Source organism: Salvelinus fontinalis, chromosome 1 (assembly GCF_029448725.1).
Source record: "Salvelinus fontinalis isolate EN_2023a chromosome 1, ASM2944872v1, whole genome shotgun sequence".
Lineage (NCBI taxonomy): Eukaryota > Metazoa > Chordata > Actinopteri > Salmoniformes > Salmonidae > Salvelinus > Salvelinus fontinalis.
This window is the reverse complement of record NC_074665.1, coordinates 68,884,846-68,899,024: the sequence shown is the minus strand read 5'-3', so window position 1 is coordinate 68,899,024 and position 14,179 is coordinate 68,884,846. Positions and strand designations below refer to the sequence as shown.

General features: G+C 45.6%; 1 protein-coding gene across 1 annotated transcript in view; it reads right to left on the bottom strand.

The window, feature by feature from the left end:
- Window positions 1–14,179, bottom strand: part of ankfn1 (ankyrin repeat and fibronectin type III domain containing 1) — a 232,680-nt gene that overhangs the window by 151,725 nt on the left and 66,776 nt on the right. The window contains exon 6 of the mRNA XM_055931431.1: window positions 8,954–8,991. Coding sequence (XP_055787406.1) covers window positions 8,954–8,991 — 38 coding nt within the window. The remainder of the gene's footprint in view (window positions 1–8,953; window positions 8,992–14,179) is intronic.

Here is a 14,179-nt window from a genome sequence, read left to right as displayed (position 1 = left end):
GCAGCTCCTGACTGGCTGGCGGCTCTGGCAGCTCCTGACTGACGGACGGCTCTAGCGGCTCCTGACTGACGGACGGCTCTAGCGGCTCCTGACTGACGGACGGCTCTAATGGCTCGGGACAGACGGGCGGCTCTAATGGCTCGTGGCAGACGGATGGCTCAGAAGGCGCTGGGCAGACAGATGGCTCAGACGGCGCTGGGCAGACAGATGGCTCAGACGGCGCTGGGCAGACAGATGGCTCAGACGGCGCTGGGCAGACAGATGGCTCAGACGGCGCTGGGCAGACAGATGGCTCAGACGGCGCTGGGCAGACAGATGGCTCAGACGGCGCTGGGCAGACAGATGACTCAGACGGCGCTGGGCAGACAGATGGCTCAGACGGCGCTGGACAGACAGATGGCTCAGACGGCGCTGGGCAGACAGATGGCTCAGACGGCGCTGGGCAGACAGATGGCTCAGACGGCGCTGGGCAGACAGATGGCTCAGACGGCGCTGGGCAGACAGATGGCTCAGACGGCGCTGGGCAGACAGATGGCTCAGACGGCGCTGGGCAGACAGATGGCTCAGACGGCGCTGGGCAGACAGATGGCTCAGACGGCGCTGGGCAGACAGATGGCTCAGACGGCGCTGGGCAGACAGGCAGTGCAGAAGGCGTTGGGCAGACACCTCAGGGCGAGTGCGGGGAGAAGGAACAGTGCGTACAGGGCACTGGAGACGCACATATGGCTTAGTGCCGGAACTGGAGGCACTGGGCTGGAGACACGCACCATCGGGAGAGTGCGTGGAGGAGGAACAGGGCTCTGGAGACGCACAGGTGGCTTAGTGCGTGGTGCCGGAACTGGTGGTACTGGGCTGGGGCGGGGAGGTAGCGCCGGAAATACCGGACCGTGCAGGCGTACTGGCTCCCTTGAGCACCGAGCCTGCCCAACCTTACCTGGTTGAATGCTCCCCGTCGCCCGACCAGTGCGGGGAGGTGGAATAACCCGCACCGGGCTATGTAGGCGAACCGGGGACACCATGCGTAAGGCTGGTGCCATGTAAGGAGACGTACTGGTGGCCAGATATGTAGGGCCGGCTTCATGACATTTGGCTCAATGCCCAATCTAGCCCTACCAGTACGGGGAGGTGGAATAACCCGCACTGGGCTATGCACATGTACAGGAGACACCGTGCGCTCTACTGCGTAACACGGTGTCTGCCCGTACTCCCGCTCTCCACGGTTAGCCTGGGAAGTGGGCGCAGGTCTCCTACCTGCCCTCGGCCCACTACCTCTTAGCCCCCACTACCTCTTAGAACCCCCCCCCCCAAGAAATTTTTGGGTAGTACTCACGGCCTTTTCGGGCTTCCGTGCTAGACGTGTCCCCTCATAATGCCGGTTCCTCTCTCCGGTCTCCTCCGCTCTCCGAGCTGCCTCCAGCTGTTCCCATGGGCGGTGATTCACCTCCACTTTAGCCCATGGTCCCTTTCCTTCCATGATCTCCTCCCAAGACCATAAATCCTGCTTCGTGCGCTGTCGTTGCTGTCCATTAACCCGCTGCTTGATCTGGGTTTGATGGGTGATTCTGTAACGACTGTCTTTCGGTGAGTTAGTAGACCAAGGCGCAGCGGGTGATGAATACATAATACTTTATTGCAAGACGAAGACAGACACGAAATACACTTGACTAAATATACAAAATAACAAACGAACTAGACAGACCTAAACTACGAACTTACATGAAACGAAGAACACATGAACAGGAACGACCGAATGAACGAGACGAGACAGTACCGTGTGGTGCAACAAACACAGACACAGCGACACTCACCCACAAACAAACAGTGAGAACAACCTACCTTAATATGACTCTCAATTAGAGGAAAACGCAAAACACCTGCCTCTAACTAAGAGCCATACCAGGCAACCCAAAACCAACATAGAAACGGAAAACATAGACTGCCCACCCAACTCACGCCCTGACCAATAAACACATACAAAACAAGAGAAAACAGGTCAGGAACGTGACACAGGTGTGCATAATGGATGATAGGAGTGCGTGATGCAGGGCAGCCTGGCGCCCTCAAGCACCAGGGGGTGGGAAGAGCGTGAGCAGATGTGACAGTACCCCCCATCTGGGGGTGCCATCCGGCGTCCCACCAGAGGCGAACCGGCCGAGACATGGGCGCTGGGCAAGTCTGTTGGGGCGTGGAAGCCCAACGAACCGGCAGGAGCGAGAGAGCCTCACGAGCCGGCTGAGGCATGGATGCCTGTCGATCCCGCTGCAGAGAGGGAGCCCGAAGATCCGGTGGAGTGTGACGTGGGATGGGAAGCTGCCGAGCCAACCGAGGTAAGGAAACCTCTCGAGCCAGCCAGGGCATGAAAGCCCGACGGGCTGGCTTAGGCACCCCCGGTTCCATTGGTGGCGGAATCCACCCCGACATCACCAACAAAACAAAAAACAAACAAAAAAACTCCTGGACCGGCTGGGCGAACAAGAACTGACGATCCGGCTGAGGCCCGACGTGGGATGGACGCCATCCGAGCCAACCGGAGCAAGGAAACCTCTCGAGCCAGCTAGGGTGTGGAAGCCCGATGGGCTGGCTAGGCAGTCCCAGTTCCATCGGAGGCGACCCAGAGCCGATGCCACCATACCAACCGGAACACAGGTACACCCCGATGCGTCATGTATGGGCTTCTGCATTCTGTCACAAGGAATTGACGCTGGAGAGACGAAGCAGGTACGGGGAGTAAAATATTTCATATATAACAGATATTGAAAGAGACAGGAACAGCTTCAACAAACAGGTAATACAAACCAAAAAACAATTAATGCAGAAGCGGGGAACAGAGCTGGGGAACTGACAAATATAGGGGAGGTAATAACAGGTGATGAGTGAGTCCAGGTGAGTCCAATATCGCTGATGCGCATGACGAGGGAAGGTAGGTGTGCATAATGGATGATAGGAGTGCGTGATGCAGGGCAGCCTGGCGCCCCCAAGGTGGGGGGGGGGGGGGGGGGCAGTGTCATGACTGACCACGAGAATCCAAATAGGTCAGATCAGGTTTGCAATGAATCACTTCAAATCAGACCCCAACTCATCCGTAGAGGGAAAAGAACTAGTGGGCATCAACAACTCATGTCCTGTTGTAAATCAAGAGAGAAGATCCAGGCCTGTGCTCTCCAAATTCATCAAAGGAATGTGCTTTGGTCAGAGAATAGTCAGAGGTGATCTATAGGACACTAATGTCATTTTGTTTGGTATTTTGTGATGTCATTAAAAATGTTATAAAGGAAATACTGTAACATTGAAAGTATGCCCACTAAATGGATAAAGTTTCCATACTATTGGTTTTCAGGTCTCTCCAGAGATGTTCGATCGGGTTAAAGTCCGGGCTCTGGCTGGGCCACTCAAGGACATTCAGAGACTTGTCCCGAAGCCACTCCTGTGTTGTCTTGGCTGTATGCTAAGGGTTGTTGTCCTGTTGGAAGGAACCTTTGCCACAGTCTGAGGTCCTGAGCGCTCCAGGTTTTCATCAAGGATCTCTGTACTTTGCTCTGTTCATCTTTCCCTGCCGCTGAAAAACATCCCCACAGCATGATACTGCTACCACCATGCTTCACCATAGGGATGGTGCCAGGTTTCCTCCTGACGTGACGCTTGGCATTCAGGCCAAAGGGTTCAATCTTGGTTTCATCAGACCAGAAAATCTTGTTTCTCGTGGTCTGATAGTCCTTTATGTGTCCAAGGTTCTCTCAACTCCACAGAATAACTCTAGAGCTCAGTCAGAGTGACCATCAGGTTCTTGGTCACCTCCATGACGAAGGCCCTTCTCCCCCGATTTCTCAGTTTGGCCGGGCGACCAGCTCTAAGAAGATTATTGGTGGTTCCAAACTTCTTCCATTTCAAAATGATGGAGGCCACTGTGTTCTTGGGGACCTTCAATGTTGCAGAAATGTTTTGGTACCCTCCTCCAGATCTGTGACTCGAAATAATCCTGTCTCAGAGCTCAACTAATTCGACCTCATGGCTTGGTTTTTTCTCTAACATGCACTGTCAACTGTGGGACCTTATATAATCAGGTGTGTGCATTTCCAAATTATGTCCAATCAATTTAAATTGACCACAGGGGGACTTCAATCAAGTTGTGGAAAGATCTAAATGATGATCAATGGAAACAGGAGCACCTGAGCTCAATTTAGAGTCTCATAGCAAAGGGTCTGAATACATGGGCAAAAATGTCAAAAAATCTGTTTTCGCTTTGTCATTCTAGGGTATTTTATGTAGATTGATGAGGATTTTTAAAATTTAATCCATTTTAGAATAAGGCTGTAACACAAAATGTAGAAAAAGTGAAGGGGTCTGAATACTTCCCGAATGCAATGTATATGTATTCCCAGTCATGTGAAATCCATAGATTAGAGCCAAATTTATTTATTTAAATTGACTGATTTGCTTATTTGAACTGTAACTCAGTAAAATCTTTGAAATTGTTGCATGTTGCGTTTATATGTTTGTTCAGTATAGTTTGAAGCCGACATAATGGATATCACACAACGAGAGGTGCACAAATAAACAAAGCGTCAATTAAATGGGAGTAAATAGCATTCTACATAGTAGTACAGTGTGTGACATTTTGAAAATATAGTCATCAAAGCTTGGATTAGGGCTGTCCCAAAAAATAAATAAATTGTTGACTGAGAGTCACCTGTTCTTTCGACCAATTGATTGGTTGAAATTATAAAATGGGTATTTTTCTATATACTGTACAGACACACCTTATTTTTGAATAAAATCACCTATATGTTGGCTACGGGGTCGTCTGATGCTTTAAGCACTGCGATTAAAAATGAAGACACACAAATTACTAAAGAGGGAGCCAGAGATCAATAACCTTACCAGAAGAAATAAACCTGGACCTGACTTTCGTCAGATTCTTCCTGACATGCCGATAATAGGCTACACCAGCGGTTACCTTTTCCATTAGGAGCACCAAGTTATCGTGCCATTTCTACTGATCTGCATTGCAGTTATGATTTTCATATGCTCATTTTCGTGGAACAGTTTCATATAATTTATAAAAAAGTCTTCATATCTCAAAATCAATGTACTTTGGTTAATCAAAATTAAATCTAAATGAAAATGATACAAATCTAAAAGTAACTTCTATTGCCATTGCCAATATGTAAAAATAGCCTACATAAAGCCAACAAATAAAAACATTGCAGCCAGCAGGTATAAAATATCCTGATAAAAATAAATATTCTATAAATCACATTGGCTAAGCATGGTCTGCCTGCAAGGAACTTGAAACATTGTATCAACTATTAACTTGGTCAAGCCCAAAGCTCCTGCTAGCAAACTTGCAACATTGTATAAAATATTCTGGGCCCCCAGAGTTTCTAGCTGGATAGAGAGACACAGCTGTAAGAGAAGAAGTAATCAAGTAGGCCTATTTTATGACATTTCCACCGGATCAGAGCATGACGTTTTTCCCCTTTCATGCTGAGTGGTTATTGAAAGGAAGAGATCTGGAAAGATGTTTCTAATAGGCTACATTGAGGAACTATTGTCTCAATGGATGTATAAAAAATAAAAATAAAAAACTTGCTGTTTGAGGTGAAGAAAACATTACTTGAGAAGCTCCATGGTGATGGAGAGTTAAGACAATCAGAAATAGTATCAGATCCCCAAATGGGCACATTATAGGCCAACATTTACACGCAGGCCAGGTAGCCTAGGCCTACTTCTATATGTAATCAGGTGCATGTCCATACACATGATTGACAAGAGCGCTCCAAACAAAACTCTTAAATGGAATGAAATAAACCAAAACTTTTTTCTCACAAGTGTAGCCTAGGTTGTGTGCACTGCAAACAACGCGTCCACTCCGACAATGACAATGGTAAAAATGTAATAATAATATATTGAATGCATTAACCATAACCAAACTACCAAATTACCATAACCAAACAAGCATTGTAGATGAGAAATGATGGTAATTAACAGTAAATGTACTACTGATGCTACTGGTGTTCCATCCCCACGGCCTACGCAATGGATTAGTCCACTCAGACAGGTGTAAATCAGACAGGTGTCCTAAAGCACAGACAGGGAATTGTGGGAAGATGAAGGGAGGAAGAGGGATGGAGAGGTGAAAGCAGATGAGGGGACCACTGGCACTCCAACCCCACCATGATGACAAGCACTGAAACTTCTGTTCTCCAGAGAATAGGCAGAGGCTGGTGTGTGTGTGTGTGTGTGTGGGGGGGGGTTCTTCAAACCTTTGTGGGGACCTAAGATCCCCAATAGTAAAATAAGGAAAATTCTCCCTCATTGGGACATTTCCCACGTCCCCATGAAGACAAAGGCTATTTTAAGCTAAGGGGTTAAGGTTAGAATTATGGTTAGGGTAAGGGGTTAGGTTTAGGGTTTGGGTTACGAGTTAAGTTTAGGCTTAGGGTTAGGGAAAATTGGATTTTGAATGGAAATCAATTTTAGGTCCCCATGAGGATAGAAGAACAAAACTGTGTATGTAGCCAAGCTGTCTGTTTGTGGGTGGTAGGATTGATCCAGTGTCCTAGCTTAGTAAAGCCCAGTAAATCCAGTGATCTGATGCACTAAAGCCTTCCGGCTGGCTGCAACACACAGCTTCAGACACGTCAACAAGCACACGGATCAACACTCAATCACACACACTTTCACATAAACACACACATATTCCTCCTCTCTTCAGCTCCTTTTCTCAACTCCCATCATGATCCAGCATTCCTCTAGTCTAGACTCTACAAGCTTCGCAAACACTCTGGCCTTCACACAATGGACTGGCAGGTAAAAGACAGAGCGACAGAGAAAAGGTACTGTAGCATCATCTCAACTCAGATAATCAAAAGACAGAGAGAACAGCTACTGCAACATTGGCAGTCAACGGGAGAGCAAAGTAGGCAAGTGTGTGTGTATGTGTATGACTGCATATTGTGTGTGTGTGATCGACTGATGTTCTACACACACAATGACTACATCATCTGCAGTGAGAGCCAGTGGGGCCTGCGGAACTATTAAGAAGTGCCGTTTCTGGCTGTGGGTTGCCATGGTGACAAACCCAATGGTATAAGAGTGGCAGCGTTCGGAAGAGATAGGCAAGGGGATATAGCTAATAAATAGGCAATCAGGTTGATTAGTTCCATCCTAGAGGGGTTTGCTCCATTTCACACTGTCTCTGGAATTAGGGGCTTTCACAATTCTGCTTTTAGTTGAGCAAGTGAGGGTCTTGTACATGATTGCTCATGTGCCACAAGTACAAGGGCGCACTCATGGACACACACACACACACACACACACACACACACACACACACACACACACACACACACACACACACACACACACACACACACACACACACACACACACACACACACACACACAAACACTATACTCCTCTGATAATGCCTTACAGAGGTCCATTGAGGAGTTTGAATAGAGACTTTGTAGAGGTAAGAAAGGGGACACAGCAGACCCAACACACACCCTGGGTCTAAGTAGAGGCTTTAGAGAACACACAGAAGAAATGCATTTCACAAGACTATAGCCCCTTCACACACACACTACAGACAGACCCAAACCCCTCCATTCATTCATCAATCACTAGATCCCATTGATATGTGTGGCAGACAGGAGAAAGCTCAATGGACTTCTATAGTGATTCCATTCAAAAGGCACTTATTTAACCTATTGCCTGGTGTAAGAAGAATAGGGTATGGGATTGTGTGTGTTGAGTTGAGATGTTTTTTTATTTTTATTGTCACAATAAAAAGGTGCAATGAAATGTGTTGTTTTACAGGGGTCAGCCATGGTAGTATGGCACCCCTCGCCCCTGGAGCAAATTAGGGTTAAGTGCCTTGCTCAAGGGCACATTGCCAGATGTTTCACCTTGTTGGGTATTTGAACCAGCAACCTTTTTGGTTACTGGCTCAATGCTCTAACCGCTAGGCTAGAGTACATGACGTCCTAGATTACTTGAGCTTTTTCTTGTCCAACTATGGATCCCAGATCCAAGGACACTCTGATAATACGCACATTAATCTCCATGGCTACGGAAGCCCTTGGGCATCACAACACAGTATAATAATATTCCATCAACATGCCCCAGATAAAGGCCACTAAGCCGCCAAGGCCAGACACTGCTATCCACCTAACACTATACAGTAAGTGCTGTTGGATTGGCTAATTAACTAGCAAATGCCAAACCTGTAAATGTGCAGTATAATACTAAGCAATTATAGTTACTGGGAATTAAGTAAAATATGCAAAAGACTAAAAATAATATTATACTGAGCAATTCACTATCCACAACAGGTTGGTCGCATCATGTTATCCAATCAAGAGATCTCTTACACACTCTCCATCAGAGAGCCCCTATTGGCTCTGAGCAGTGAGCCCGGAAGGTCTTCGAAGAGGATCATTATTGCTAGAACGTGGCTTAAGCTATTTATTCATTCTTATAAAATATTGTACACTCTGCAGTGGGGACATAGAGAAAAGGTGAGCTGAGGATAAACTAGAAACAAATTAGCTGAAAGCTAATGCTTTGAATGAAGAGATTTGTAAATAAACTTGTTGAGCTGCAGACTATTTACAAAAATAACTGATTGGATTTATATACTGCTTTTCCAGATGCACAGTGCTTAGAACGGGGGTAAAATAGACAACTATAATCAACTCTTGATTTTTCTTTACAAATCTCTCTACTGTAATTACCAGAGACTGCTCTGTTAATGACATGCAAAGTCTGCGTCCCAAATAGCACCCCATTACCTTTATAGTGGACTACCTTTGACCACGACTATAGGGCTCTGGTCAGAAGTAGTGCACTATGTACGGAAAAGGGTGCCATTTGGGACACACACTCTATCTGCAATCCCAATTGTGCAGCTGCCAGACAGCGAGACACAAGAAACGAGAGGACACTTACTTCTTCCTGGTCTCGTATCTGCCTGTGGATCCAAGACTCTGTAGAGGATGAAAAGAGAAGATCATCATTTTGTATGTTTGAGCACGGAGCTACGAATACAACATCAATTCATGGGAAATTCCATTCTACATAAATTGTCTCAGTAAAGTGGATCAATATTTAGCCAATAGTCCCCCCACCCTTCAGTTCCCTTAGTTTTCCTGGAAAGACCAGACGTAAAGACTAAATGGTAAAGGTTAAATAGTAAAACAGTATGTATCTCACTGAACTAAAACTATGTTGGGAAAGCAGGACATATGTGGACTACTTCCGCAGAGAATAGTCAAATAAAAAAAAAGAGGAGTTGATTGATTGGAAAAGGATTCACTGAGTACAAACCAGGGGATAACACATTCAAGCAAATCCCCTTGTTTCCAACGTGGTCCCATGAACTGAAACGTAGGGTGTAGCTAGTATTCTCTTCAGATGACCTTCATAGAATATTAACTGGTTTTACACTACGTGGCCAAAAGTATGTGCTCACCGAACATCTCATTCCAATATCATGGGCATTAATATGGAGTTGGCCCCTGAATCGTCTACAATGTCATTGTATGCTGTAGCGTTAAGATTTCTCTTCACTGGAACAAAGGGGCCTAGACCGAATCATGAAAAACATCCCCAGACCATTATTCCACTGAACTTTACAGTTGGCCTATGCATTCAGGCATGTAGCGTTCTCCTGTCATCTGCCAAACCCAGATTAGTTTGTCAGACTGCTAGATGGTCAAGTGTTTCCACTGCTCCAGAGTCCAATGGTGGCGAGCTTTACACAACTCCAGCTGATGCTTGGCATTGCGCATGGTGATATTAGGGTTGTGTGGCTGCTCAGCCATGGAAACCCATCTCAAGAAGCTCCCCACGAACAGTTATTGTGCTGACATTGCTCCAGAGGCAGTTTGGAACTCAGTAGTGAGTGTTGCAACTGAGGACAGACTATTTTTACGAGCTACGCGCATGTGTGGCCTACCACTTCGAGGCTTAGCTGTTGTTGCTCCTAAACGCTTCTACTTCACAATAAGAGCACCGATAATTGACCGGGGCAGCTCTAGCAGGGCAGACATTTGTCAAACTGACTTGTTGGAAAGGTGGGATCCTATGACAATGCCATGTTGAAAGTCACCGAGGTCTTCAGTAAGGCCATTCTACTGCCAATGTTTGTCTATAGACAATGCATGGCGGTGTGCTCGATTTTATATACCTGTCAGAAACAGGTGTGGATGAAATAGCCAAATCCACTAATTTGAAGGGGTGTCCACATGCTTTTATATATACAGTGCATTCAGAAAGTATTCAGACCCCTTTCAATTTTCCATATTTTGTTATGTTACAGCCTTATTCTCATCAATCTACACACAATACCTCATAATGACAAATTGAAAACAGGTCTTAGAAATAAATAAATACATTCTAAACAGAAATACCTTATTTACATAAGTATTCAAACCCTTCGCTATGAGACACGAAATTGAGCTCAGGTGCATCCTGTTTCCATTGATCATCTTTGAGATCTTTCCAGAACTTGATTGGAGTCCAGCTGTGGTTAAATTTAATTGAACTGACATGATTTGGAAAGGTCCCACAGTTGACAGTGCATGTCAGAGCAAAAGCCAAGTCAGGAGGTCAAATGAATTGTCCGTAGAGCTCTGAGACAGGATTGTGTCGAGGCACCGATCTGGTACCAAAACATTTCTTCAGTATTGAAGGTCCCCAAGAACACAGTGGCCTCCATCATTCTTAAATAAAAGAAGTTTGGAACCACCAGGACTCTTCCTATAGCTGGACGCTCGGCCAAACTGAGCAATCGCGGGAGAAGGGCCTTGGTCATGGAGGTGACCAAGAACCCAATGGTCACTTTGACAGAGCTCCAGAGTTCTTCTGTGGAGATGCGAGAACCTTCCAGAAGGACAACCATCTCTGCAGCACTCCACCAATAAGGCCTTAATGGTAGAGTGGCCAGACGGAAGCCACTCCTCAGTAAAAGGAGCATGACAGCCCACTTGGGAGTTTGCCAAAAGGCACCTAAAGGACTCTCAGACCATGAGAAACAAGATTCTCTGGTCTGATGAAACCAAGATTGAACTCTTTGTCCTCAATGTCAAGTGTCACGTCTGGAGGAATCACCATCCCTATGGATGGCACCATCCCTACGGGGAAGGATGCTGATGGCAGCATCAGGCTGTGGGGATGTTTTTTCAGCGGGAGGGAGACTAGTCAGGATCGAGGGAAAGATGAATGGAGCAAAGTACAGAGAGATCCTTGATGAAAACCTGCTACGGAGCGCTCAGAACCTCAGACTGGGGTAAGGTTCACCTTCCTACAGGTCAACGACCCTTAGCACACTGCCAAGACAACGTGGGAGTGGCTTCGGGACAAGTCTCTGAATGTCCTTGAGTGGCCCAGGCAGAGCCTGGTCTTGAAACCGATTGAACATCTCTAGAGAGACCTGAAAACAGCTGTGCAGCGACCCTCCCCATCCAACCTGACAGAGATTGAGGATCTGCAGAGAAGAATGGGAGAAACTCCCCAAATACAGGTGTGCCAAGCTTGTAGCATCATAACCAAGAAGACTCGAGGCTGTAATCGCTGCAAAAGGTTCTTAGACAAAGTACTGAGTAAAGAGTCTGAATACTTAAGTAAACATATGTGTTATGTTTTTTTATTTGTATAAATTTGCAAACATTTCTAAAAACCTGTTTTTTCTTTGTCATTATGGTGTATTGTATGTAGATTGATGAAAGGGGAAACAATTTAATCAATTTTAGAATACGGCTGTAACATAACAAAATGTGGAAAAAGTCAAGGGGTCTGAATACTTTCCGAATGTAGGATTACTGAGAAAGCTCAAGGGTTTCTATGGTTTTATATGGCTATAGAACAAACTAGTTTCCTTCTATTCAGTTATTGCTGACGTCACTGTACACTATACACTGTATACTGTACACTGTACACTATACAGTATTTCAATTAAAGAACATGTTCCAAGAAACAATTCATTACACAAACACACACACACATCCTCCAATTGAGAGACATTTTCCAAGAAACAATCATGAACTAATGCACTGGTGGCAGGGGGTAAATGCTCTGTTGTCGTAACAACGTGGCAGAATGCTGAGGGAAAATGACTATCATTATAGCTGTGTGTACGTTACGCTGACTTTAATAAACAGAAAAGACACAACCTTACTTATCGAAACAGGGATTTATATTACAAGATGGACAACGACGTTCAATTTAATTTCATTATATCACATTCTATTCACCTCTCTTCTATTTAAGCAATAAGGCCAGAGGATGTGTAGTATATGGTCAATATACCACGGCTTAGGGCTGCTCTTAACAACGACACAACGCGGAGTGCCTGGATACAGTCTTTAGCCGTGCTATATTGGCCATTTCTCACAAACCCAGAGGCGCCTTATTGCTATTATAAACTGTTTACCAACATAATTAGAGCAGTAAAAATAATTGTTTTGTCATACGTGGTATGTGGTCTGATATACCATGGTTGTCAGCCAATCAGATTTCAGGGCTCGAACAACCCAGATTACAGTCTGTTTTATTCCAGTGCCTTCTTTGATGTGTTTCAGTGTGTTGTACCAGTGTGTTGGAGCAGCAGTATAATGGATGTGCAGTGTTCTCTTTGTAAGGACAGATTCTGTGTCTCCTGCCAGCTCTAAAATGAGACTATCGCTCATCAAACCACTACATGAGAAGACTGGGAGCCGTAAGCATCACATACACTCCCAGAAACAAAACACTAAGACACACACACACACACGCAGGAGACAGTCGTGACTCTGAAATCATCCAAACACTCACTGCCCTCTCACATCGCTGTCGGCTACATGTTCATCCCTGCGCAGTCTGATGGGAAACTGGAAGTAATAAATAACATCACACAGATAATACATTATTGAAAGAGATCAAAATGTTCTATTTATAAAACTCTAGGCGGTTGTACTCCGGGAATGCCTGCAGGGCACATGCATAGGTCAACATATCTGTCGCTCTCTTTCTTTCCCTCGCTCTTTCTCCCATGTTCTTTCTCCTTGCATAGCCTTGAAGCTCTCTGGAGTGGAATATGGTGTATTCTTCTCCCGGCATAAGATTATTCAGAGTATGGCTAGTTGAGATGGCGTCAGCAGCAACTAGCAGCCAGGGCCGGCTCTTGTGTACCTCATAATGGAGTGGTTCTAACCAGAATAAGAACAATGTCCTCCTGTTCATAGTACTGCATCAAAAACCAGGGCTCCTGTGAGGTCTGCACATGTTCTTACCTCGTGCTGTTTTGGAAAGACGCTACCTATCCACCCTTTTGTCCTAGGAGAAAACATTTCTTCATGGTCATAGTTCCCTCACAATGAACGATTTATTTTATCAGGCCATGTGCTTTAGAAAATGTTAAGTGTATTGGACAGCTTGTATTACAGCTTGCATTACAGCCTCCATCTGTCCGTCTGTCGAAACAGGTTATAGTGCAGAGCTACAGCAGGAGCATACCTAAACAGGTGTTGTCAGTCTGTCATTCTGTTACAGCTAAAGGTAGAGCTAGGTGTGCATACTAAAACAGCCCATAGGTAATGTTGTCCATCTGTCTGTCCCAGTGGAGGTATAGCGCTACCTCTGCATTCTGAAGTGAGAGGGAGGGACATTTAATACCCCAAGTGTCCCTATGCTGTTCAATAATAAATCACTTTGAGCACTTAAAATTCCCCTTTCAATTAAATCCATTATAATTTATATTATAAAGCAATTACATGCAATCGCGCACTGTATACCAGGGTCAGAAATAAGCCTGCCCATAAGACACACTCCACTGAATCAATAAAGAGGATGTCATTCTCATATGTCGTTTTTCAGTGCATTCTATTCCCTATGGGCCCTGGTCAAAAGTATTGCACCATTATGGGTCATTATACCAGCAGCATACCACCCTGCATACCACTGCTGGCTTGCTTCTTTAGCTATGCAGGGTTGGTCCTGGTCAGTCCCTGGATGGGAGACCAGATGCTGCTGGAAGTGGTGTTGGAGGGCCAGTAGGAGGCACTCTTTCCTCTGGTCTAAAAAATATCCCAATGCCCCAGGGCAGTGATTGGGGACACTGCCCTGTGTAGGGTGCCGTCTTTCGGATGGGACGTTAAACGGGTGTCCTGACTCTCTGAGGTCATTAAAGATCCCATG